This window comes from Paroedura picta, chromosome 8, assembly GCF_049243985.1.
Source record: "Paroedura picta isolate Pp20150507F chromosome 8, Ppicta_v3.0, whole genome shotgun sequence".
In the NCBI taxonomy this organism is placed as follows: domain Eukaryota; kingdom Metazoa; phylum Chordata; class Lepidosauria; order Squamata; family Gekkonidae; genus Paroedura; species Paroedura picta.
Window position 1 is genome coordinate 20,858,544 of NC_135376.1, and position 27,437 is coordinate 20,885,980.

The window sequence follows — 27,437 nt, forward strand, 5'->3', positions numbered from 1 at the left end:
TGTCATTTCCGGATAAGTGTGCTAAATATGGCCCAAGAGATGGTGTGCAATATTTGTTAAGGGATTGATAATGGGTGTCAGGGACCAAGAACTACCAACAACTCTGTTCACCCAGGATATTCCACGGAGCTCATTTTGGAAGACTTATCCTTCTTTTTTATGTGGCTGGTTTTAATATTTGAACAGTTCTGTTTTACTTAAAACTTCTAGGACTGCATAGACACCTTTTAAAAAACCACTCCCTGTATGCTTGTTTTAGAGACTATATGAAACCCTTTGAGTCTGATGCACCTTTCGAGAGGCAAACAACCTTCTACAGCAGCGGTTCTCAACCTTCCTAATGCCGCGACCCTTTAATCCAGTTCCTCATGTTGGGGTGACCCCCAGCCATAAAATTATGCAAGTCTTCTTTCACAGAAATTAAACTAAAACTGACCAATGACGTGAAGATCCATTGTTCAGGATTGTATATAAATTGGGTTTTTCCCGGGGTTTCTCAGTTCAGTTCTTGTCCCATCATGCTGATCTCGCTCTCTTCTGCTGCTCCAGACAGACGAACACTCTCTCGATCTACCCTGCAAGGCTGTTGTGTGGATGGTGCCTCACCCCCACCCTGGCCAAGCAGTTCCCTCTGCCGCAACCCCTGTAAAAGGGTCGTTCAACCCCCAAAAAGGTCCCGACTTCCAGGTTGAGAACAGCATTTGTTCCATTTCTCAAAGGATAATATTGTTACCAGGTAGGTCCCTCCACCTGTGTCAAGCGCACAATCCACCATGCTTCTCTCTACTCCTGATTTGCTCCCAGTGGCATGGTGTGTTCACACGAGCAAGGCAGCTGAGGCATTTCCCTCACCTCACATTCCCTTTTCTCCTGGCAGGAACGCAGTGCTTCAACGACCTTTGCAGTGAGATCCCGAGGAACCTCAAATTGCTGTTGGTGAAGACATGCCCTTATACACATCTCCTCTGACACGGAAGAACAAGGTGTTCCTAATGTCACCACAGATTTCTCGACCCGTTCTCTGGACTTAGGTCTCCAGCTGTAGGGAAGTGAGCACGCTCAAAGAAGAGAATGCAGAGCAGACACCACAGAATCACAGAATCACAGAGTTGGAAGGGACCACACAGGCCATCTAGTCAAACCCCCTGCTCTACGCAGGATCAGCCCAAAGCATCCTAAAGCATCCAAGAAAAGTGTGTGTCCAACCTTTGCTTGAAGACTGCCAGTGATGGGGAGCTCACTACCTCCTTAGGCAGCCTATTCCACTGCTGAACTACTCTGACTGAACCACCTTCATTTTCTATGTGTGAGAGTACAATTAACCCAAAGGAAGGAGGAGGAGGGGTAGTCTTTTGCTCAGCACACTCCCATATCTGTCTCGCACGCAGCTAGAAGAGAGCAACCCATCCTTTAAAGCTCTTCTGGACAATCCAGTCCCTCCGGAGAGCTCAGAGGGGGAGAGCTTTTATGAAGCCTAATTATCCCTCATCCTCAGCAAGATTGTTATCTTCAGTCCACTGAAAGGGAACTTCCATGCTAGCTTGGAGAAGTCACACTGTACTGTACTCGTATGCACTGTACCCAGCTGTGTGATAACAAAAGAACTTGCGTTCTTACTGTGGCCTGATTCTTTGGGACGATGATCAAGAGTCACCCACAGGTCTCAATTTTTCTTTTAAAGAGATGGACAGCAGCTTTCCTCAGCATCTAAATTCTGATGGTCTTCTTTCTACCGTTCAAGGCTACTAAAATTGGCTTGTCTGGTTTTGTTGACTGTTTTTTATTGGCATGATTTTATTTTTATAGATTTGATTTTATTATTTAATTTGCTTGATTTTGTTTTCATTAGGAGCTGCCTTAAGCAGGTCTTTAGTTGTTTTCATTAGGAGCTGCCTTAAGCAGGTAGCTGCAGTTTCATGAGGTTTTCAAAGGTGGTTTGCCTGCCTCCATGTCATGACTTTGGAACGATATAGGCTAGATATCAGGAAAAAAAAATTCACAGAGTAGTTCAGCGGTGGAATAGGCTGCCTAAGGAGGTGGTGAGCTCCCCCTCCCTGGCAGTCTTCAAGCAAAGGTTGGATGCACACTTTTCTTGGATGCTTTAAGATGCTTAGGGCTGATCCTGCGTTGAGCAGGGGGTTGGACTAGATGGCCTCTATGGCCCCTTCCAACTCTATGATTCTATGAATTCCCTGAAGGTCTCCCTTCCAAATACTGGCCACAGCTGGCTCTGCTTAGCTTCTGATTTGGCTAGCCTGGGCTAAGTCTCCTAGGGAGACAGTGGCACACTCTTCAAGGATCATATTCTCTCCAACACTCACTGTAGACCATACATTCTCAACCTAATACGCAGCTTGTCCCAAAGACTGTGGGAAATGTGCTGGAATAAGGCAGGCATTTTCTCCAAGGACTATCCATGATGGCCAGCAGCAAGTCCTGCCTTCACTGCCACAGTGCCAGGACTCCTCAGTTATGTGGGCTGGCAAGGAAACAGCCTGAGATGAAGTGCCCTTCAGATTCAGAAGTAATTTGAAATGGAGTTCTGTTAGTGGCCAGGCTCCTCTTCACTTTGAGGAGAAATTTGCCCACAAACCCCCTTCTTCATAGCATAGCCTACACCTTGCCTTCATATTACTCTTTAATCACTTCGCCTGGCTGAGATGGACAAATGGATGCCATTGCATCCAATCTGTGGAACAAACTGCATCTGCTCCCAGTGGAAAGCGTACACACCATCCTGAAGCTTCCGGGACTGCCTGGACTCTTTAGTTGAAGCCCCTGTTAGCTCACAGGGGCTGACTAACCACTGACTCTTTCTCTCCCCACTCAAAATAGCAGTGTATCTCTGTAGGACAATAGAACTCCTATGGGTCTTACTAATATCAATGCTAAAGGCTTTTTCCTTCCCTTGACCTGGCAGAGTTCCATAAGGGAAATCACTCACAGCCTGCCATGTCTGGTCACATCCTGTCCCACAATCTAGGGGCTCTCAAGAAACCTATTACACCTTTAGTCTTATACAGGTAATTCACTCATGACTTTGTCTCTTTTCCTGGGCGATTCATGAAGGATCCACACAGAGCAATCACAGATATTGTTTCCACTCTGGAAAACCTCCAGAGTCCTATCCAAGGTCTTTGTCTCAGACTGGACAAGTCCTTTACATGCCTTTATCATACACACATAATCATTTCAAGTGGATAGTTTTAGTGGCGACATACTAATCTTATTACTTGAGGCATATGCCAGAAGCCCTCTGTGTCTGTGTCCTCTGGGATTCTTCTCATGCCTCCACCTCTGTGCGGACCGACTTTTCCTCAGTGTGTGTGTTTCTCAGTACCAATACACACATCTTTATATGCTTGTAGGCTTAATCTCTTCCAGAGAAACCTTTCTCCCACAGACTTTTCCACATCATTATAGCAGCTATACTTTATATTTTCCCCCCTTATATTCCCCTATCACACCCTCTCAGCCCAGTTTTTCTGACCTTCTCTGTGTGTTCAGTTTAACGTCTGTGTGCAAGTTCATCGGTTAACTTTAACTTGTTTTTCTCAATAAAAACCACTTTTGTTTTCAATCTGGTCTGGTTCATTTTGGGAGTTTCTAAGGGGACACCCTGATAGACAATGGTGGAGCTCCCGTTGTTTCGCCCTTCGCTATACTAAATTACGCAATCTAATTCAGGTCACAGTACCTTGTTTCCAGATATGCCACCTTTGAGACAAGCCACAAGGGAAGCTGCATCCATCTTGGGTGGTTCTCTCACAGCTTGCTAAAAGTTACCATAGCTTGATAGTGGACAATTTTATCCCACCCTTCTTCCAAGGGGCTCAGTGTGGCAATTTTTTCTTCTTCCATTTTATCAGGTGAGTTAGGTTATGCCGAGAGCATTTGATTTGAGTGCTTTCCCCTGGCAAGCTGTTCTAGGTGCAAGGTGCAGCATGCCGCCCCAAGCCTTTTTTTTTTAATGACCACTTGCAGAGATTAAAGGAATAATGCCCAGGTGGTGTTGTGTGAGTTCACCACATACCAACAGCCAGAACATTGTGGTTTTGCTCCTGTACTTGAACAAGGAAATTGGAATCAGAAAGTTCCCCCTTTCCCCACAGTCCATCTTCCCTCTTGGTTGTTCCTCTTTCTGCCTTCTTCTTATCTTCCTCTCTGTGCCTCAGAAGCCAGGTCACAATAGCTGCATGCTTGACAGATGATGTCATTTTATAGATATCACTATTTTGAAATGAGGGTGGGGGTGGGGATCAGATCTAGGTTTTATTCTCAGGGGTCTATAAAGCTCCCTCCTGCAAATTGTCCCATTATCTGCATGGTGGTTATCAGGAAATATGAAGTTGGCTTTGAACCTTTAATAAGTTGTAATTTGCCATGAGACCCTCTGGATGGCCAGTGACTTAAAAAAAATCTAATAAATAAATCCTGAGCCAATATTATTGATTGACCTAACTTTGTGCTGTCCACTTGACTGGCAGCAGCTACCAAAAAGACTCAGGCAAAGAAAAGTTCCTCCCCACAGCTGTTATCTAACGGCCTAAATAAATGACATTCTCTCTTGGTCTCCAGGGGTGTGCATGTTAAAACATGCCTTTCAAGTTCCATGCTGGGAACTTAATCCCAAACACGCTTGGATCCAATTTAGACTACAGGTCAGGAAACCATCAGAGTGGAAGGCAGAAGGGCATTTCCTTATGCTTCCACTCGAATGGTTTCCTTACCTACAATGTTCCTGGGGGTGCTATTTGCCACATTGGGAAAACCTAAGTGTACTTCCCATAGTGCCCATAGTGTCAGTGGGGTAAATCATAGACCATTTCCGCACGGAGGCTTAAAATGCACATCACCTCCTGATTGCAAAGGGATGATAAGAAACTGCGCATTTGCACACTTCCTGATGGAAGCATTATCCTGATGCCTCGTTGTGGCTTTTCCCTTCCTGATGAGGCAGCGGAGAAGCAGAAAGCGTGGACAATCTCCCCCAGGTCCTCGGGCTGTCAATCAACGCAAGCCAGCAATCCCTTCACAGTGGTTGTTTTGGGGACTAAAACTTCCTTCCCCCCCAGGTCCCAAAATTAATTTTAAAAAATACACTTCTGTGTTGCTATGAGGAAATGCCACAATAGTAAAACATATTTTAAAAGAACTTGCACTTCTGAATTGCTTCGGGATCGTGCCACAACAATAAAACATTTCCTTAGATCTCTTTTTGGAATGTTTTGTATAATTGTCTTTCTTTATGTTTGGGTAGATTTGTGAAAGACTGGCCATGGTAATCGGACCTTGATGGTTGTGTGTTCACGATAAAAATTTACAACAAAAAGCACAGATGCCAAGCGAATAGGGAGAGGGCTTCTGCATCACATCCCCCCCCCCTTCCCCATTCATACCCCACCACCAGAAAGCACAAACAGGAATTTGTTTTAGCTGCCCAATCCCAATATTATCATGCGCAATGAAGATAACATTTTATTTGTACTGAGGGCACATTACTTTGCAGTCTCGTAGCAATGTGGATTGTGCCATTTTTTAAAATCTATCTGGAAATGGAGAGGAGAGGATGGGCAAAATGCTACCGAGACCATTGCATGTTTCTACTTCCAGGCAGGCTTGCCCCTGTTTCAATCCTGATTTTTAGTGCAACAAGAAAAGGGAAATCAGGATTTTGCTATTTCTCTCATCGGAGAGCAAACTGGATGAAAGCTTGCCACTGGAGAGCTCCTGGTTGCTGCCGACATCATGTGGAAGCAGCACTAAAACCAGCGAGAAATGAAAGGCTGTCCAGTGGAAAATTTCACATGCAGAAATGGTCGTAGCTTTCCCCAGGTGTGTCAGAGCAGAAAAATTGCAAACGAGGAAGACCAAAGTTCTCTCTTCTTACACACCATGGTAAGTAGGTTGTCAGGTCTACTGCTCTGGTTGTGGTCCCCCACTTTCTGGATATACCTCCCCCTCACCTTCTTGCCCCCCCAACTCACCCGAACCCAGAAGAATGTTAGAGAAGTGAAGTCAGCACATCAGGGGGTGACACTCTTGTTTGGGGGCAAAAATTCTATGGTTTGAAGCAAATTCTGCCATAGAGTTTTGCCTCCCATCCATAGTGTTTCCTCCCGATGTCCCCAATATGCTGACATCTCTTCTAGGTGATGTCAGCATGTAATGACACTCCTCCCCACTCCTGGAACACTGCCTCCCTATCCACACCAATTGTGTCAAAGGACCTGGTACCGATCCAAATCAGATGCATTTGTGCTTGGGATTAAGTTCCCAGTTCAGAATTAGGCCCCGTGAGCCTTTCACTGAAGGTTATTACTGTTAATATTATTTATTGAATTTGTTCCCCACCACTCTCGGTACACCAGCTCGTAGCGGGTTACAGAAAAAACCAGACCCATAATACAATAAAACTCCCATTAAAATGCTAAAGTCTGAAACTTGGGACCTTCCGAATGCACCGCCTGTGCTCTACCACTAAGCCATGGTCCATGGTAGAGGAAGAAGAGTTGGTTCTTCTGTGCCATGTTTCTCTACCTGAAGGAGTCTCAAAGTAGCTTACAGTCGCCTTCCCTTTCCTCTCCCCACAACAGACACCCTGTGAGGTGGGTGAAGCTGAGAAAGCCCTGATATCACTGCTCGGTCAGAACAGCTTGATCAGTCACCCAGCTGGCTGCATGTGGAGAAGCAAAGAATCAACCCCGGCTCACCAGATTAGAAGTCGGTGCTCGTAACCACTACACCAAGCTGATAATATTGTCGCGCATTCTCTTCTTCTCTAAGCGCTGAAAAGGGCTAAAAACTATCATCACTTACCTCAGGTTGGCTCCCTTTGAAGGAGTCAGAGATAGAACTGGAGTCCTTTTGTTTTATTTGCCATTCGTAGCTGACTTAAGATGATCCTGTAGGGTTTTGAAGACAAGAGATGTTCAGAGGTGGCTTGCCATTCCCTGTCTCTGCATAGCACCCCTGATATTACTTGGTAGCTTCCCATCCAAATACTGACTCGGGCCAGTGCTGCTTAGGTTCTGAGATCTGATGAATTTAGACTATCTTGGGCTGAGGTCAGAGTTTTAGATATTTTGTTTTTATACTATCTAACTGTGGATGATTTATGGTAGCCCCACAGGGTTTTCAAGGCAAGAAATATTCAGAGGTGGTTTTCCATTGGCTGCCTCTGGCCTTCCTTGGTGGTCTCCCACCCTTGGCCTAAACAGGGCTTCTTAGCTTCCAAGAGCTGACAAGATTGGGCTACTCAGGTCAGGGCAAGTCCTTGCAGTCTTTGCTATATTTACCAATATCCAAGTAGAAACACACTGGTTTCCCTCCAGGTCAGCCACCCCACATAACAGAGAGAGCTCCAACACACCAAAAGGCTTCAATTCACTCAAGTAGGGGCTTTCTGTCTATTCCCTGTTCCTAGTAGTTTTCTTTCCACATTGGGCAATTTGTCTCCCACTTAGGCAGGGAGACTACCTCCTCCAACTTGAAGTATACTTGGCCAGTGGTATTTCCAACAACTAGGGGACATTCAGCCCTTTGTCAGGTAGGAGGGACTGAGCCAGAGTGATCCAAGAACACCACCCATGGCTGTGGCTACAACCTCTGAAGTATTTCTTTACTTTGTCAACATTTTGTCAGGTTTCAGCATTAAATTATACTGGGATACTGAGATAACACTGCCCATAGCATGTATGAGCAGGTGATCACAGCCTCTTTTAGCCCCTGTAGGAAAACCACTGTAGACAGGGAAAGGTGGATTATCTCCTGAAGAGGGCCTCCTTTCCTCTCCTACCTTCCTGCTTCAGCCCTAGATCTCCAGGACTTTCCCAGCCTGGAAACAGCAACCCTAAAACCCCACAGTCAAGAGGGGAAATGTGGTTTGTAAAACCCCTCTACTCTTCTAGCAGCCCAATCCATGACTGCTACTTACTTATTTATCTATCGATGTTCTGTTTTTCACTCCAATGAGGTCTCAAAACAACCTACACCAGTCTCTATTCTGCCATTTTCTCTTAACAACAACCCCGTGAGGTAGGTGAGACTGAGAGTTAGCATAGCAGCAAGGGGATTCAAACCTGGGTCTCCCAGCTCCTAACGATCAACACTTTGACCTCAACATCACACTGCCTCTTATGTGTTCTTGTAGAGACAGGTTCTATTTTCATGAGCCTTAGAGTGACGCTCCAGTGGATGTAACACTCACCTCCTTAGAGCTCAGTCATACAGTCTGTGGGAAGCTTGCTAAGGCTAGTCCAGACCAGTTGTTGATGAAAGGAAAAAGACACCGGCTTATCCATGCAAGGAATATTTTACTACAGAATGCAGGTGCTCCTTGAGCAGAGCCATGACAGAAGAAGAATTAGCCTTCTTTTCTTGGAGGGCAGCCAAAGCTCATGGGGTCAAGCTCAAGCGGGAGTTGTATGCTCCAAGGATAAATCAAGTCCATGAAGTGATTCTGCCCATGTTTGGCTGCAATCAGCACTTCAGAGAACTTTAAAACGATCAAAAGGAGCAAGTGCAGATGGTGACCATTATAAGCTTGGTCAGCCAACCCTTGTTCCCACTGTTTGAAGTGGCTACCGGTGTTCTCATCCTGTCCCACCAAGACAGTGTGTTTTGGAATGTGTTTTCAGTGCAGAAATAGGGTTGGTTGGAGATCTGGGGGAAAGACAGAATCTCTGCACTCTTTTGTGACCTGCGGGAAAGAAAAAAAACCATGTTTCAAACAGTCTTTTTTAAAGCACAGAACAAAACCAAGCCACCCATGAAGGTCATCAACTTGTGGTCTGTTTCTTCTGCGGGCAGTGCAACATACTTGGGAGGTCTCTGGTTCCGTGGCAGAGTGGGGATTCAGATCAGGATCTTCTAGATTGTAGTCTGACACTCTGAGCCACTGTGGGGTGGTGAAGATTGTTAGAACTTACATCTGGAAGACCCAGATTTGAATCCCCCCCTCACACCATAGAAGCTTGATGGGGGAGCTTGGGCCAGTAACCCTCTCTCAGTCTTACCTACCTCACAGGGCTGCTGTGAGGATAACCTAGAGAAGGATGTAAGCTGGGTATAGTCTGAACAGGGCTTTTTACCCAGTCCCAGCTCAAATAAACCCCTTCCGTATACGCTGAATTCAATTTCCATTTTGATTTTGAGCACTTTAAAGTTTCCCTCTGCAACATGTATGATTGATCCAGAGTGACCCTACCTTTCCCTCCAGGACCTACTGGAAGGTTGGGAACACTAACTGTAACTAGTATAACTTTTCCAGGAAACGTATTATTAAAATCCTGAACCAAAATATGGCCTCTATGGAGATTCACAAGCATCCGAATCAAGAATTTTTGGATTTTTGAAACACTGGATGACATTATGTCTTCCTTTGACACCCAAGTTGTCTTTAACTTACATTTCAACTTACCCTATTTCCAAAGGCTTTAGGATGAGTAACCATAAATACATAATGAGAAACATTTGATCAGGCCTTCTCAACCAGGGTTTCCTGAAACCGTGAGGTTTCTTAACATCCCTGAAAGGCTTTCCGGGGGTGGGGAGGGGAGGGGCCCCGGGTGGACGTGTCCACACCTATGCTTCCCAACCATATTCTACACAATTGTCCCACTTCTGGGATTTCTCAAAGCCTGAAGAACGTTACAGGGGTTTCTCAATGGTAAAATAGTTGAGAAAGGCTCCTTTAAATAAATAAACAAACAAATAAGCAACACGGCATTTTCTGAAGCTGGTAATGGGTTGGAAATTACTTGCAGAGCTTGGGAAGGCGCTGTGGCTCATTGGTAGAGAGCTCTTCAGTAATATGCAGCCTACCTATCTAATGCTTATCCTGGTCTTTTCCTGAAGAACATCCAAAGTACATGAGTCTTCCCTCTTTCATTTTATCTTGTGGGGTGTGGCAGGGTTACCCAATGAGCTTCATGACTGAATGAGGATTTTCAACCCACGCGGGTCAAGCCCTTATCTGAAATTCTTTGGCGCCACACTGACACTTAATAACTGGAGGTTGGGAGTGGTCCTTAACATACCGATGGAATAGTATAATGTGCCCTTGTTAAATCTGTGACATATTGGGAGAATGATTAGAAAAGATTTGTGCAGAGGAAGAGTGCAGAGGAGTGGTAGGGAGTACATTGAGCAGGTCGCCTGGACATATGGTTCCATGGCCACCTACTCTAAACCAGGGGTAGTCAATCTGTGGTCCTCCAGATGTTCGTGGACTACAATTCCCATGAGCCCCTGCCAGCGTTTGCTGGCAGGGGCTCATGGGAATTGAAGCCCATGAACATCTGGAGGACCACAGGTTGTCTACCCCTGCAAACGTATTTGTGTTCACACCAACATCCATTGCCCATCAACAAACATGGAGCCCATCTTTGCTGCCCTCCGCCAGGTGCCAACGGAACCTGCGGAAACCATGGCTGCTCCTTAGGGAGGATGTTCTGTTGCACACCTGGACTGATTGCTGAGCCAGATTGCATGTTCAGCACATCTGAGATAAGAATCTGTGAAGGGGGGAAATATTGCAGAGCCTCTGAACCAGAGCAATGTTTTTGCTTAGACACAGGGATGAGGGAGGCTGGAGAGAGAAAACATCCCCGGTTCGTTTTCTCCAACAATTTTTGGCCAACAATTAAGATGAAGAGTCTGTCAACCAAGAGAAGTTGTATGAAGTCCACCCCCTATCAACTCCCTGACAAGCCTCCCCGTAAGAACTTGAGGTGGGAAGGAAGGGAGCAAAACATAATGGATTTAGCCAGGGCATTCCCTTTTAACAGCTTCTTCCCTGAAGCAGTCATTAGGGTTTAGAAGCAGTTCGGTTTTACGTACCCGGCTCCTCCTTGTACCCTACATTAGTTTAATACTGGAATGACTGTTCTGTACTTATGAAAATCCACTGCCTCGTAGAATTATGAGCATTTACTTCCTGTGGCTTGCTGGGTTTTTTATCACAAGATGTCTTTTATCCCTCCACTGATCAGGACTGCTATTACTTGGCTTACAGGGGACCATTTCCGACCTCACGAGACATTCCTGCAAATTGCAGAGAGGAAAATATCCGTAGAAAGTCAAGCAATTTTGACTTTGTCAAAAATCATGTCATCTTGCTTTTCAAAAGCACAGGATTTCAGTGGCTATTAAAATACTTCCGAATGAAAAAAGAAGTAACTTTTTCATTTGAGAGCCAGCTTGGTATAATGGTTAGGAGCAGCAGCAGCCTCTAATCTGGAGAACCGGGTTTGATCCCCCCACATGCAGCCAGCTGGGTGACCTTGGGCCAGTCACAGTCCTCTCTGAGCTGCCATAGCCTCACCGACCTCACAGGGTGGAGAGAGGAAGGGAAAGTGATGGTAAGCTGCTTTGAGACTCCTTCAGGTAGTGAAAGCGGGGTACAAAACCCTGGCTCTTCTTCTTCTTCTTCTATCCTGTGGAGAAAAGCCCCTGGGTAGGTGTCTTCTGGCCTGACTTGGATGGGCCTGGCTGCCCTGATCTCATCAGCTCTCAGAAGTCAAGCAGGGTCAGCTTTGCTTAGTATTTGGATGGGAGACTACGAAGGAAGTCCAGGGTTGCTATGCAGAGGCAGAGAATGGGAAACCACTTGTTGTTGTTGTTGTTGTTGTTGTTATTCAATTTATTTGCCGGCACTCCCTAACCAGGTTGGTGTAGTGGTTAGGAGTGCGGATTTCTAATCTGGTGAGCCAGGTTTGAATCTGTGCTCCCCCACATGCAGCCATCTGGGTGACCTTGGGCTCACCACGGCACTGATAAAACTGTTCTGACTGAGCAGTGATATCAGTGCTCTCTCAGCCTCACCCACCTCACGGGGTGTCTGTTCTGGGGAGAGGAAAGGGAAGGTGACTGTAAGCCGCTTTGACACTCCTTCGGGTATGGAAAAGCAGCATATAAGAACCAACTCTTCTTCTTCTTCTTCTTCTTCTTCTTCTTCTTCTTCTTCTTCTTCTTCTTCTTCTTCTTCTTCTTCTTCTTCTTCTTCTTCTTCTTCTTCTTCTAACCGGCTCGTATCTTAAAACCCCATTAAAACTCCCATTAAAAGACTACAACATCCCCAACATGGCAGAAAAATCCCATCCCCCCTACTACTGACGAGGGGGTGGAGAAAGAGGTCCAACAATATACACTTCAACCCCCCCGGGGTGGTGGTGATAGATCTACCTTGCCGACCCCAGCCTCAACCGTAGACCTGGCTAAAAAGCTCCGTTTTACAGGCCCTGCAGAATGCTGAAAGATCCCACAGGGCCCGTAGCTCACCCAGGAGCTCATTCCACCAGGTAGGGGGCAGGACCAAGAAGGCCCTGGCCCTGGTTGAGGCTAGGCGCGCTTCCCTAGGGCTGGGAATGACCAATACATTTTTCTGAACATCCTTTCTTTTGAAAGCCCAATAGGGTCGCCATAAGAATTTACCCCATAGGGTCACCATAAGAATTTACCTGAAGGCCCGTTCTGGCACTCTGAAAAAGGCCCTGTACAATGCCGAGTGTCAGGATACGATTCAAGTCACTGAGCCTTGTTCTCCTAAGGCCAAATCGAAATCCAAAGCCAGGAAAGGAAAGGGGAAAGACTAGAGCGATGGACATAACCCCACCATCTTCAAGGCACGATGCCTGAATCCAGTTGGACACACACCACTCGGAGCTGCAGCATGCTCCCTCCCAGCATGGCGATGCTTTGCCAAAGTGATGATGTCACTTCCCGGTCATACGAGCAATGACGTAAACATGTCTCTGTGCATCAGATGGGCCTCCCTGCTGCTTGCAGCAAGTTCCCCCCTCCCCTGCTGGTTTCCGGGAGGGACCCGGCAACCTAAGTGGGCAGCTTTGGGATCCATTATCATTAAATCATTTTGAAACAGATTCATGTTTGTAAAGGAGCTAAACAGCAACTGCTCCCAAGTGAATAGATGTCAGAAATATCCTGCTGGATCAGACAATAGGCCCTTCTAGTTCCTGTTTCCCACAAAGGCAGTCCAGGGCCACCTGGAAAGCAGGAGGCCCAAAGCAACTGGCATTCAGTGAGCCTCAGCCTGTGAACATGGAGGTTACCTTTAGCTATCCTGGCTAATAGCCACCAAGAGAGCGATCTTCCAGGAATTTGCCATATCTGCTTTCAGGCCCCCAGATTCAGAGCTGTGGTAAATTTTCAAGAGGCTGAACACAAGAAGGGCAATACATCACAGTCCTCTTCCTTAAATGTGGTCTCAGATAACGACACTGCTACAAGGGATCTGTATCTAGCCACAGTAGGCCTCTTCAACGGACAGATTGTGGTTTACTCCACCCGCACCCTGAGAAGGTCCCAGCTGCCACTTTCCTTTCTTTCTCACTCTCACTTTGCACATCTCGAAAGTTCAGAGAGAGATGGAGACTTAAGCCCATGACCATGGGTGGGGAATCCCTTCTTTCACTGGCATATCCTGGTTTTGATCCACATTCCCTCACCAGATAAAGAATAGGATATAGTTATATAGGATATCTAACAATAAGGATATACCGTAGTTATCGTACCATTCTAAAAAGCGTTCCAAGCTTCTTAACAGCCCAAGAAGGGTATAACGCTGCATGGAACGGCATTGTTCAACACACAAATATCCATTTTACAGAACCGTGAACACACTTGTGACTTGTAAATTACAAATTTATCTGCACCAAACACAGGATACATCTGCTAGCTGCCTTAAATAACACACACAGAGTGTCACGAAAACGTATCCCCTGGCCTAAGCACGCTACTCTTGGCATGCAGCTCATTCTGCTCCAAACCGTTATCAGCCGGCTTTCCGTACAGTCGGCTGATTAAACAATGCCTTGAGTAGAGGAGAAAAAGGACAGGTGCGATGGCTGGATAAGGAAAAGCAGGCACCTTTGTGAAATAGGCCAATCGCAGCCGTTTCCTATGACAACATTTCTCAACGCTGGCAAATTACTTCTCTTCTTCATAGAAGAATGACTGGATTGGCAGGGGTAATGAAAACTGTATGAGATGTTTCAGACAATGAGGGCCTTTTAGCTTGGAGTGCTATTATTAGTCACGAAGGAAAGAACGGGCCTGTTCATTCCACTTTTATGTAATTTGGGGAGGGGCTGAGGTGACTTTTGCTCTCGATTCGGAGGGAGTTTCTGTAATTGCCTCCAATTCCTTTCAAATGGGGGTCTCCCTCTCTTCTGATTTTCTTATATACCAAAAATGCCATTTTACCATTTACATATTAATTCTCCAGTCATGGGTCGCACAGGTGGAAACGTGGAACGAAATATATGATCAGCCTCTTGTTTAAAAAGGTCTTGAAAGATTCCCCAAAATGACTGGGAGAAGGAAGGGGCAGAGAAAGACAGGAGAGCGATTATGACCCTGACATGCAGGTTTTATGTCTATGGGCCCTCTCGACAAAAAGGTACCCCCCCCCATAGAGACACCCACCCTGGGAAGACCCACTGGTAGGGACCAGCTCTTTGGGTAACTCCTGTGGACTTGGAGGTAAAGCCTGGGGAAGGACGGGAGCCTCAGTGAAGTATATAGCCATAGACCTCGCCCCCCAAAACATCGATTTTCTCCCAGGAAACCAATCTCTGTAGTCTGGGGATCAGCTGTAATTCCAGAGGATCCCCAGGTCCCACCTGGAGGCTGGCATCCCTAGTTTCTGAAAAATAATCCTTTTCAGCTTCTGTACTGTGAGCATTTCTGGATGCTTAAAGTTGTTATTTATTTAAGGAAGATGCCCATTATATGCGGATAAAAGCATCTAAACTTACAAACCAACCATTCTTATCCACCATTCATGGTTCAGATACTTACATGTTAAAGACAGTAAAGTAATGTAGAGGCTTACTCAAATGATTGTCGGGAAGTTTCAGTCCATTGTTAGGAAGTTTCTAATCCTTTCTTTTGCTCAACACAGTACTAATTTTGTCCTATCTTGTTCTGGCACACTACTTATTTCTGCTTCGAAGAAAAACTATTTACTTCAGTGTAGTTAGTACTTCTGTGAGCAAAGCAAGCGAGCTTTATTTCTGAAGGCAGCATTCAGTTTTTCAAACAACTGGGTTTTTGCCTCCATCTCGGACACCATCTGCTCCATCAGACTCGATGAGTAACAATTAATATGAAATTGCAAATGGAACAGACTCAGCCGTTTTAATTATCTCTGTCCTTGGACCAGTTTGCAGAGCGGCTAATAATTCCCCCCCCCCCCTACAAACTACCGTTGGCAACTTACAAGACACAGAAGGGAATTGTTTTGCAGAGTCGTGCTGGGATGCATGTCACACGTCTGGGATGAAACGGTTTGCAAGCAAGCAAAGAAGGCTTTTCATCGTGTTAGAAAGCATGAATGCCCCCGGACCCGTCTTCCATCTCTGGAGAGCAAGAAATATGCGGCTGCTTCTCATTGTCAGAGGATGCTGGGAAATGTTACAAGAAAAAAAAAACACATTAGTAGGCTGGAGTGCTGTGTCAGAGTTTGAGTGCGCCAGTGCCGTGCGCTGCAGCTCTTGTGGGACAAGGAAGCGACTTTTCCAAAGAAAGAAGACTTCCCTCCCGCAGAGAAGCTGACAAGATTCTCCAAATCAATGACATCTGCTTCACGGCACACAGAGGCTTGCAGGTTTTTTCCTCTTAGTGAGGAGAACATCACAAAAAATGTGCACCTGCCTCCGAGCTGGCCATTTGCAGATCATGCTAAGCAGGCCAATAACTTTCTCATGTTTTCTCAATTAAAAGGATTACCTCCCCACCCCCACCCCTTAAAAGGGAGGAAAGGGAAGGCAGTTGTAAGGGCTTTGAGAATCCTTTGGGTAATGAAAAGCAGGCTACGAAATCTTCTTCTTCTTCTTCTTCTTCTTCTTCTTCTTCTTCTTCTTCTTCTGTGCCTTGTTCTCTGTTGTCTGCCCACCCTTTTTTGAGACAAGATTTCTGGCAGCTCAGTTGAACTTAAAATTCAGCTGTATAATCTAGTCTTTCCAGCCACCCTGTGTTGGCCTGTGTGTGGATTCCTTGATATCACATCTGGGTGAAAACCCAAGCACAATGTCAGCAGGACAGCCAATGCTGTGGAAACTCTACGGCAACAGCACATCCTTCCTAGAGCTGATGCTCTTATGCCACATCTAGGTTTTCCCTGGGAGTGATGTTGATACATTACCCAACATCATAGGTGCCTCTTACACTACCCCCCAAAGCTCCCAGGGTAACAAGTAGCAGCCTGGAATCCCTACTATTCAGGTTTCTCAGGACCACATTTTTGTGTCTCCATTTGATAGCCTTATACTCTGTTTAATTAGAGCCTCTTGTGACGCAGAGTGGTAAGGCAGCAGACATGCAGTCTGAAAGCTTTGCCCATGAGGCTGGGAGTTCAACCCCAGCAGCCAGCTCAAGGTTGACTCAGCCTTCCATCCTTCTGAGGTTGGTAAAATGAGTACCCAGCTTGCTGGGGGGTAAACGGTCATGACTGGGGAAGGCACTGGCAAACCACCCCATATTGAGTCTGCCATGAAAACGCTAGAGGGCGTCACCCCAAGGGTGCTTGCACAGGGGATACCTTTACCTTTTTTACTCTGTTTATTTAGTTACTTCCTGTTTACCTGTAAATTGCTGGTGTGTTTACTTAGATTTTAGATTTTTACCCCACCCATCCCACCAAGGTAAACTCAGGGCAGCTGAACAGATAAGTTCCCCAGGCTTTGTGAGGTAGGGGCAGGGAGGGGGATAAGGCAATGCTTTTCTCTGCACAGCCAAAGCACTTGCATTGATCACCTTTCCTATCTGTGAAACACAGAAGCAACAATCAGAGGGACAGCTGCAAGATAAAACAACATCTGTGAATGTTTTTGTGAGAAATATACAGGTTCGCCAGTTGCTTGCAGCGGGGAGGGGAATGCCCTGCCCCTTTGATTAATGAATTAATTTTATTATTTAAACTTTTATTCTGCCCTTTATCAGCAGACTCGAGGCAGACCACAGCACAATTCAAATGATATAAAATTCTAAAATACAGTATAATATCTAATTTGAATTAAGGTTGCCAAATAAATTAAACTCTAATATTGCCCATAAGGATTTCTGTCATGGGATTGGGAGGGGTATGATGTAGAGACCTCCTTAAGGAGTACTGCTTGGCATGTGCAGGCAGAGAGGTCTATGAGATCAGATGTTCATATTAGGCTTCAACTATAGACGTGGTGATTCAAATGGGTAGCCGTGTTGGTCTGAAGTAGCACAATAGAATCAGGGGCATTTCCCACGGCTTAAAAATAGCACAATGGTTGCTGATTGAAAACGCTACTAATTTGCCATAACGCACGACGTCGTTAACGATCTGCAACAATCCTGAAACCGACCCGCCAAAAGCGCTTCGTTGTAGCGCTTTTAGGGGAATCCAGAAAACTGGATTCACCCTCCGGATAGCGATACACTCCTGCAACCAATCTGCAACAGTAGCGCTAAAGACCTGTGCGTTACCATTGTTGCGGGTTCTTCAAAGTCCCTCCTCCCGAGCCTGTCCTCCAAACTTCCGGCGAACTGTTCGCCATTTTTTTTTTCTCCGAGCGAGCGGGGATCTACGAGGCAACGGGACAGCGACTGGCTTTCAAGCACGATCACTTTCGGAAATTCTGCCCGGACACCACAAGAGTTTTTCACAAGCACAGTGGCACACACCGTCACGTTCCCAAAATTTGCCCAAAGCTTAAAACCCCGTCTACCATCGGCCAGTCCTAGCGGAGTCAACGTACAGGGAGCATTTTAAAAAATTTTCCTCTGAGCATGCCAACGAACATTCGCCGCTCGCAGTCTCCTGCTTAGCTTAGAGGGGTTCAATAGACATGATTCGTGGTGATATCATGAGGGGCGGCTTATGTGTAGTGGGTCTTTGTGTGGTTCCCGGTGCGTGCTTGTGCTTGGGTGCGGACAACCCCTTCCATTGGCGGCTAGACCGGCAAGCGGAGTTGCCGTCCCCCGTTCATTTTAAAAAATTTTCCTCTGAGCGTGCCAACGAACGGTCGCCGCTCGCAGTCTCCTGCTTAGCTTACAGGGGTTCAATAGACATGATTCGAGGTGATATCATGAGGGGCGGCTTATGTGTAGTGGGTCTTTGTGTGGTTCCCGGTGCGTGCTTGTGCTTGGGTGCGGACAACCCCTTCCATTGGCAGCTATACCTCCGGCAAGCGGAGTCGCCGTCCCCCGTTCATTTTAAAAAACATTCCTCTGAGCGTGCCAACGAACGTACGCCAGTAACATGTCATGTTTGGTTGATTTATGCTGTGGCTGGTGAATATTATTGGGGAACTGCCGAGTACTGCCGCACTTGCTCTCGGTTGAACACCGGCATGCGTTTGTGTAATGGCGGACATTTTCCTAAAATGGCTCCCGCTGCATGTTCAAACTGCTCTTCTCTCGTGTAAACGAATCAGCGCATGCGTTAAGTCAAACAACAAGGGCGCCAATCTGGCCATTAGGAGCAGATCCTGTTCCCGCGCGAGGAGTTTTGAACGTGACATGTGACCTAATGTGGCCAATGCGCGTGTCCCCTACTGCCCTCTACCAATCAGGAGCCGGCTAGTCCCTTTGTCTTTGTGTGCGGGAAGGTATATGATCCGTTGCACCCTGCACCTTCCACCACCATTTTGCTCAGCTACTAGCGAAAGCAACATGGAATCGTCTTCTCAAGCCTCGTCCGTCCCTGCAACCGGCCGTGGCCCAACTTGGAGGGACGCGGAGATCAGGGACCTGATCGGGATTTTCTCGGAGGAGAAAATCCAGGACGCGTTCCAGTCCTCCCACAGGAATAGGGAGGTATTCGAACAAGTGGCCATTAAGATGCGCGCCCTGGGCCACAACAGGACCGGCCTTGAATGCCGGTCGAAGACCAAGACAATGAGGGCAGAGTATATGCGTGCCGTGAACCATAATAAGGGTTCCGGCAACGAGAAGGTTACCTGCCCCTACTTCGAGGAGCAGCGCCAGCTGTACGGAGACGGGGAAGGATCCGGCAGGCCGAAGCGCGTCGGCCGGAGCCTTAAGGTGGTTCGGAAGCCGGCTGCCCCGGTCGAGGAACCACCCGCTGAGGAGGATCCCGGCGAGGGCACCTCGTCCAGCTTTCGCCCTCCACCCCCCGTCCAGCAACGAGCCGCGGAATCGGTAACGCTGGACCTCATCGCCATCGTTCCTGGGGAGCCAGAGGAGGCTCCTGAGCAAACGCCCCTTGCCTCCGGTAAGTGATTTTCTTTTTATTTTATATTTCCTTTTGAGCAAATGTGTGTTCTGACGTTTGGGCATCGTTTTCTCGTCAGTTCGTTGCAACGCATAAGATGGTAGGCTGTGGAGTGCTTGCTGTGTTTACTATTTGAAACGGTTTTAATTTTATAATTTAATTTTAATTTTTAAAAGATTTTAAAAGATGGTAGGCTGTGGAGTGCTTGCTGTGTTTACTATTTGAAACGGTTTTAATTTTATAATTTAATTTTAATTTTTAAAAGATTTTAAAAGATGGTAGGCTGTGGAGTGCTTGCTGTGTTTACTATTTGAAACGGTTTTGATTTCATCATTTAATTTTAATTTTTAAAAGATTTTAAAAGATGGTAGGCTGTGGAGTGCTTGCTGTGTTTACTATTTGAAACGGTTTTGATTTCATCATTTAATTTTAATTTTTAAAAGATTTTAAAAGATGGTTGGCTGTGGAGTGCTTGATGTGGTTAGTATTTGAAACGGTCATGTTTAACCAACAGCCCCAAAATATTTGCTGCATGCCTCGCCCATAGGCCTTCTGCAGTACTTTGGCTCACTACTTTGGGAGCTTGCTTTGTGGTTCATGGTGTATGCTTGCTCATTTTTCACTATTTTCTGCTCTTGTCCACAGAGACACAGTTGCCAGGGACGGGGCCCCTCGAGTCTCCAGCAGCACCTGACGTGGATAGTGATTCGGGGGCATCAACTAACATTGGTAAGTATTAGTTAAAATAGGGGGGGGGCTGTTTTAACTGCTTTGTGCTTTTCTGTTTGTGCAGGGCAGCAGCACTGCTAAGAGAAAGAAGAGAGTCCCTCTGCGTTGCTGGTGTAGGCTTTGAAGCTGGCTTTGCCACCCTTTGGTCCTAGATCTGTTTTTTTTCCTTTTTTTGCAGATTTCATACCCGGAACACAGGAGGAGGAACAGCCTGGGGTGCTTGGACCTCCTGCCCGGCGCAGGCGGATACAGATTCAAGATGGTGAGCGTGCATGACCTGTTCCTTTCGAGCCATAGCTGCAGGACAATGTCGCTAGGCACTAACCATGTGCTCCCTTTTAATTGTTGAGAGTCCTGCTGTGAAAGTAGGCAAAAGTAAAAGCACACCATGGGCAAACAAACAATAGCCATGTGCTCGCCGGGGATTGTTTAAATTCTTGGCAGGAAAACACGGGGACAAAAAAGAACACCATGTCCACCATGGTGTGTTTTGACTTTATTGATGTTACTAACAGTTTTGTTTCTCATTTTTTGCCAACAGAGGTTCTTTCAGATGAGGAGGAGGAACCACCCCTGGCTCCAGGCAGCCCACCACCTAGAGGTGCGCTCCCAGCAGAGGAGAGGCTTACGAGGGAACGCGGCAGGCTGAGGCGCGTCTCCGTCTTGACAAGCGTGGGAGAGAGGCTCCTTGAGCACTGCTATGAGGAGTCACGGCGTGCCGCTGCCGCTGACCAAGCCATGCTCACACTCATTGCCCAGGAGGGGAGAAAATTGAGGGCAGTCCTTAGAGAGACAAACCAAATCCTACGCGAAGGCGTGGAGGAGGTGCGACTGATAAGGAGACTCATGGAGAGGGCTGTAGTGGTCATGGAAAGGGCCTACCCTCCACAAATCGCCCCCGCCCCCCCACCACCACCCCCACCACCACCCCCACCACCACCCACACCAACACCACCACTTCCAGCACCCACCCCACCGACTCCCTCTCAGAATGCCTCCACCCAAACACGAAGGAGGACTATTCTCGGAAAGAGAAAAATAAAACCAGCAGACAAGTACTCCCCCTCCTAGTTTTGCCCACTTTTTCTATTTCATGTTATCTGTGTTTTGTTGTTTGTTGAATAAAGTTTATATTTTTGACTCTGTCTCTGTGTACCCTACTGTAGAATCTGCAAGGCCGAAAGCGGCCTCTCTAGTGATTGTCTATATTGTGGTACTGCTGTGTGGGTTGGAGGTTGGAGGGGTGTTAGTTCAAGGAGTTTTAGGAGTGTGGTGTGGGGTTAAATATGTGCGAGTTTAAGAAGTCACACTGGAGTCTTGTTATAAAATTAGCAATAACATTTTATTTTAAAAAACATTTTAACAGGGGAAAAACATTAGGGAATGAAACTTGGAGCCCCACCAGCACCACCACCCCCCACCCCCCTGGAAAACCTATTTTTTTTAACAAAAGTATACATTTAACAGGGGAAAAACATTAGGGAATGAAACTTGGAGCCCCCCCCCCAACCCCTACCCCAAAACACAAACAGGAAACAAAACTCAGGTCCCACTGCTCCCCTGCCCAGCCCCTTCCATCTCCCTCACTCTCCTGCTCAACCTTCCCACGGACCCCCGGACTTTGCGGCGGAAGAGGTCCTCATCCTCCTTCTTCTTAACTGTGTGGGGAGGGAGAAAAAGTACACATTAGTGCCACACATATTTTCAAATTTCTTTAGTTTACATGCATACACTTTTAAGTGGCCTTAGCCACAGTGTGAGAAGAGTTGGGCAGTGGGGAACATAACCTACGTTCTTCCGCCTCCCTCTGTTGCCTTTGCTGCTCAATCTCCCCTTTCAGCTCTGCCACTTGAGCCTCCAGGGAAGTAACTCTGGCCTCCATCGCACGCAGCCTTGCCTCCACAGTTTCAGCTATAGAAATCAAACAAAGAATTTGATCACACTCCAAAAGGAAGCATCACATCAGGCTCCCATATGGCTCCATGGGGGTACACACACATGGGTCTCCCTCACAGACATAAAACTCTCACCTGCAGCCTGTCCCGAGGTGGAAGGTCCCTCTTCCTCCCCCTCCTCACGCTCAGGTGCTGTTGCCAGCTTGGATGGTGATTGTGTGGCTGGGCAAAGAAAAAGACAAATCATAATTAAAAGCACACAAAACAGAGATGAAACACAGCTGGTGGACACACCACAGTTAGAGTCTAAGCGCATAACCAAAGTGGTTCTACAGTACTGGCTGGCTAAGTCTGAGGGGGTTGACAGCATCTAAATACTTTCTCGAATTTCATTGGGGACAGTAGGGGAAAGAGGCAGCTAGTCATTCCATGCATGTTTAAGGGTAAAACACCAAAGTGGTTCTACAGTACTGGAGGGCTAAGTCAGAGGGGGTTGACAGCATCTAAATACTTTCTCGAATTTCATTGGGGACAGTAGGGGAAAGAGGCAGCTAGTCATTCCATGCATGTTTAAGGGCAAAACACAACGACGGCAGCACTCACCCATATGCCTCCTCATGTCCAGGGGGGGCTTCCCAGCCTTCTCCCATATTTTTACCATCTGGTCGTGGAAGACCGTCCTCCCACTTGGCTGCGGGATCCCCCCCCACTGTTCCAGACTGTTTAGGAAGTCCAGCTTAAGGCGCTTGAATTTTGACGTAGCCCCTCTCCCTCAGCTTTGAAGCCAACACCAGGTAAGCACCCTTGGTGTGGCAGTGGGTGCTGGCCATAAGGCGGCCAACACTTTTCGATTGGAGCACAAGCTCCAGAAGTGCCTCAGCCTCGGCGCGCTGCCAGAAGGAGCCCTTCCGTGGCTTCGGCATCTTCGGAATGACGGTTAGGGAACGAACGTGCGTTGCTCCGATAGACCACCCCGTTTTTTAAATGTATCAAAGCTGCCCACCAATAAAATTATTCATTGGAACATAAGTGGATTGATCCTCCGGTTTGACAGGGGTCGCCAATACTTCCTGGCTACCCGCCTCCCCGAACTTTCCCCATTCAGCGCTTCCGTATTGTGTTTGTCAATTTCAGTTGGGAGTTAGCATTTAGGGCTGTCAAAGTGCTTTTGGACCAGAGAATCCCCGTTTTTTTGCTGGCAAAGTACACAAACCGCACAAGACAAGGTTAAACAAATAACACAAAACTTTATTCACCAACAAGAGAGTGGGAAAAACAATTAAACACGCCTCCTGTTTCTGTAGATGTGGGTGGCTATGGCGTCCCGAACCTTGCACCCCTCTGCATAGATTCTTCTTCTCCTTGCTTCAGGGATGTCTTGTGTGTCCTCAAGGACAACAGGATCAGGTTCATCCACAGGGAAGGGGATGTTATGTCCCTTGTCCTCGCATATGTTGTGCAAAATGACACACGCGATGATCAGCGGAGTCACATTGTCTATATGCACGTGTAGTCGGGACATCAGGCAACGGAACCGGGACTTCAAACGTCCAAAGGCACGCTCCACTACATTCCTTGCCCGGGAGTGAGTGAGGTTGTAGTGGCTATGCACGTCTGTCCTTGGCCGCTTGTAGGGAGTCATGAGCCAGCGTCGTATTGGGTAGGCTCCGTCCCCGAGCACCAACGGCGGCACACGCACGCCCTCAATGGTGGCGGTGGGGTTTCCTGGAACAAAGACCCCTTCGTCCATGGCTTTCCTGAGGTTGGATTCCCTGAAAACAAGGGCATCATGCCTCCTGCCACTCCACCCCACCTCGGCATCGATAAACCGGCCGGAGAAGTCCACTGTTCCTTGCAGGAGAACAGAGCAAAAGTCCTTCCTGTTCCCGTACTCTTTTATGCTTCCCCCGGGGGCACGGATAGGGATGTGGCTTCCATCGACGGCCGCAAAACAATGCGGGAATCCAAGCCTGGCAAACCCGTCCATACTCTGGAATAAGGGAAAGAAAAGAATATAAGCCATTGCATGTCAGCGTGGGGTGTATCGCGTCTTCGTTGCTGACCTGTCAAACAAGAAAAAAAATTTAAAGGGCAAAGGGGATAGAATGACACTCACCGCTCCAAGCCGGTCTCCGAGGCACACGACTTTGCTGAACAATTCCGCCTCCATGGCGAGGCAGAACTCCTTAAGGATATCGCCAACCGTAGTGACTCCGAGTCCGAATTGCTGGGCTACTGTCCGGAAGTACTGAGGGGTGGCCAAGTACCACAATGCGGCAGCCACCATTTTTTCAACTGGAACGGGGCGCCGCATGCCAGTGACTTGCCTCTCCATGCGTCCACGTAGAGCCTCCACGAGTTCAAAAAATGTCCCCCTCGACATCCTGAAGTTGGCAATCCAGTGGTCATCATCCCAGCGAGTCCACACAAAATTCTCCCACCAGTCAGAGGATCGTTCGTCCACCCAGAACTGTCTGGGGAACCGGACCTCTGCCAGAGCTTGCCAGCGTTTCTTGGCCGCCATGGTTACCCTTACAGAACGTCTTCTGCTGCTGGTCAGCGTTCCGGGCACCCGTTCTCGGTACTCCGCGATAGCAGACGTCCGACGCGACAAGGCGGTATTCATGCGCTGGAGCACCGCGAGCATGTGAGCCAGCAATTGAAAAATAAGCCTCTCCATTGCAACGTTGACCTGTGCTGCGGGCAGTAGGCTACGCAAACAAAAGAGTGAGGCCGACCGCGTGTCTGCCCAGGTGCATATAAGCAGGTAACCTGTGGGCGTGTACTGTGGGCGGGGATTAACCAATCAAACATGTCAATGCATCTGGTTCCTAGAAAACAATAGAAAACACGTTCCAAGGGCGCCAATGAACGGACGATAACGCGTTGCTACGGGGTTTCCTGGGTTTTTTAAAAAAAAAGGGAACCCCGACAAGTTCGGCTTTAGGGTCGAGGTCAAAGGTGTGCCTGCAGTTTGATTGACGGGCACGGGAGGCCAGAAGCGCTAAAAAGGGACCTCCTTTGTAGCGATAAGACGGAGAACCGGAAGCCTGTGGGTTACGAAAGTGGCGAGAAGTGAAAGTGCCAAATTCCGCAAAAACCGCAGCTGTGCGTTACGGGCACGGCTAGTTACATTTCGCTACTTGAAGTAGCGCTTTCACAAACGGCAACCAAATAGCAACTTTGAGCTCTGTGCGAAATGGCCCTCAGAGTCCAGTAGCACCTTTAAGACCAACAAAGATTTATTCAGGGCGTGAGCTTTTGAGTGCAAGCATTCCCACAGTCATGTAAGGAGTTCTTAGTCTGATGAAGAGTGCTTGCACTCGAAAGCTCACACCCTGAATAAATCTTTGTTGGTCTTAAAGGTGCTACTGGACTCTGATTCTATACATGTGGTGAAACAGCTTTGTCTTACATGCCCTGCGGAAATGCCAAAGGGCTCACTCCACACATGTTGGATGCTGCAGTTTCGGTGCACTTTAGAAGTGGATTTTCCGGTTTTGCGTGGGGAAACCGAGCTGCAAAAGCACATTGAAAGTGCATTATCCAGTGGGTGTGGAAGGTTTGCTTTCAGATCTTAGAAGCCAAGTAGGTTTAGCCCTATTAGAATATGCAAGATCTGTAGCGTGCGTATTTCAGCAGAATCCAAAGAGTTTCCTGCAGGGGGCATAGGAGGTGACGTATATTTAGCATAGATAGAATAGGAACTTCCTTTTCGGTCCTGGCCTCCACCTGTTGGAATGAGCTCCTGGGAGAGCTGCGGGCCCTGCAGGAAATTTCTGCATTCCACAGGGCCTGCAAGATGGTGCTCTTCTGCCAGGTTTATGGTTGAGGCCATGGAGTGAGAAGGAGCTACTATTAAAGGAAGAATTTTTGGCTTTCCAAAGAATTTTTGGCTAAACATCCGGAAGAAGTTCCTGACAGTCAGAGTGGTTCTTCAGTGGAACAGGCTTCTTCGGGAAGTGGTGGGTTCTCCTTCTTTGGATGTTTTTATGCAGAAACTAGATAGTCATCTGACAGAAAGACTGATTTTATGAATTTAGGCAGATTGTGAGTGGGTGGGCAGGAAGGGATGTCCCAGTGTTTGTCTCTTGTGGCCTTTCCTTGCATACCCAGGGAAATGCTAATCGCCGCTGTGGGACGGTAGGTGAATTCCCTCCAGGCCAGGCTGGATTCTGGAGGTTTTTGGTAGAGGGATCACTTGGGCATGAAATTGGGGTCACCGTGGATGGCCAGGTAGTTGTGAGTTCCTGCATTGTGCAGGGGGTTGGACTAGATGACCCTGGAGGTCCCTTCCAACTCTATGATTCTATGAGAAGTGGAGCAAGGGTAGGCAGAAGTATTGCCAAGCCTCAAGACACTCAAACTTTCACAGCACCTTAGGTTGGTCATGTTATACACCAGAACACATTACCTTTTATTTGCAGCCTTCCTTTTTAAATTGCTGTCAAGTCACAATCAACTTATAGTGACCCCATAGAGTTTTCAAGTTCAGCGTTGGGTTGCCATTGCCTCCCTCTGCATAGCAAACCTTGCTTTGGTGGTCTCCCATCCAAATACTAACCAGGGTCTTCTGTTTTTGTCTTCTAAGGTCTGATGAGATTAGGGCCTAGTCTGCACATGTATGATAATGCACTTTCAATGTGCTTTGGCAGCTGGATTTTCCTGTGCAGAACAGGAAAATCTACTTCTAAAGTGCATTATCTATTGTGTGCAGACTAGGCCTAGGCTAGCCTGAGCTATCCAGGGACCATTCCGCACACATTAGATAATGCACTTTCAATATGCTTTTGTAGCTGGATTTTTTTGTGCAGAACAGGATAATCTACTTCTAAAGTGCATTGAAAGTACATTATCCAGTGTGTGCAGAGCGGGCCCAGGCCAGGGCAGTTTCTAATACAGGACATAACAACCCCTTTTTCATTCCTTTCTGCCTTCTTCTCTAAGCAGGGTGGCCAACTTTTTCAAAAGCATCACTCTTCTGATTTTAACAGGGGCTCGACAGTAAGAAATTCAACCACTCTAGCTTTTGTCTCCTTCCCCCACCGCATCACTTCCAGTAAAAGTTTGGCTTGCTGGATCTCTGCCTGCGGCTTAACTATTAAAGATTCAACTGCCCAATCGGAATTAGTTGACAGGCAGCAATGATCAGGCCCTGTTATTTAGCTCCACATCATGAAAAGCTTCAATTTACCACTCTATTTATCATTCCCATTCTATTGAAGGAATGAGATACAACCCCCCCCCCCCACACACACACACACAATGGCCAGTCGGCAATTCTATTTCTGGCTCTTTTTTTTTTTTACTGTAGTCAGTGGTCAGAAGTTAATTGCTCCTCAAGCATTCCAGCGTCTATTCTCGTGTTCCCGGAGCACATGCCTTGGTGTCCACATTGCATGCTCTAAAATTTCTGAATTAGACTCCCACATTTAGGATTAACTCTTCCCATGGCCCCAAATGCAGTCATTTGTTCAAGTACAAGTTCAAAGAAATGTGATCATCTCATTGTTTAACCAGATGAGGAATCCTGTAGCCCCAAGGGGGACCCTCTCTTGTCGTAGGAGGCTGAGGAAGCC

The 27,437-nt window shown here is 47.2% G+C and overlaps 1 protein-coding gene and 1 long non-coding RNA gene across 2 annotated transcripts in view; one reads left to right on the forward strand and one right to left on the reverse strand.

The window, feature by feature from the left end:
- Positions 1-6,818: 6,818 nt before the first annotated feature.
- LOC143842588 (uncharacterized) overlaps positions 6,819-27,437 on the reverse strand; it is a 36,253-nt gene continuing 15,634 nt past the window's right edge. The window contains exons 2-4 of the long non-coding RNA XR_013233199.1: positions 15,245-15,428; positions 8,210-8,701; positions 6,819-6,905 (exon numbers count right to left, since the gene is read on the reverse strand). This is a non-coding gene — a long non-coding RNA (uncharacterized LOC143842588). The remainder of the gene's footprint in view (positions 6,906-8,209; positions 8,702-15,244; positions 15,429-27,437) is intronic.
- LOC143843057 (uncharacterized) lies at positions 17,801-21,187 on the forward strand. Its single transcript, XM_077348613.1, has 4 exons — positions 17,801-19,234; positions 19,880-19,963; positions 20,142-20,225; positions 20,505-21,187. The coding sequence occupies exons 1-4, from the start codon at positions 18,613-18,615 to the stop codon at positions 21,032-21,034; spliced, it is 1,320 nt and encodes a 439-aa protein (XP_077204728.1). The 5' UTR covers positions 17,801-18,612; the 3' UTR covers positions 21,035-21,187.

Excerpts from the sequence above, each read along its gene's own strand:
- LOC143843057 (XM_077348613.1), top strand. The coding sequence starts at position 18,613 with ATGATCCGTTGCACCCTGCACCTTCCACCACCATTTTGCTCAGCTACT. Across the intron at positions 19,235-19,879 it reads GCAAACGCCCCTTGCCTCCG|AGACACAGTTGCCAGGGACG; the intron begins GTAAGTGATTTT and ends TCTTGTCCACAG. Across the intron at positions 20,226-20,504 it reads GCGGATACAGATTCAAGATG|AGGTTCTTTCAGATGAGGAG; the intron begins GTGAGCGTGCAT and ends TTTTGCCAACAG.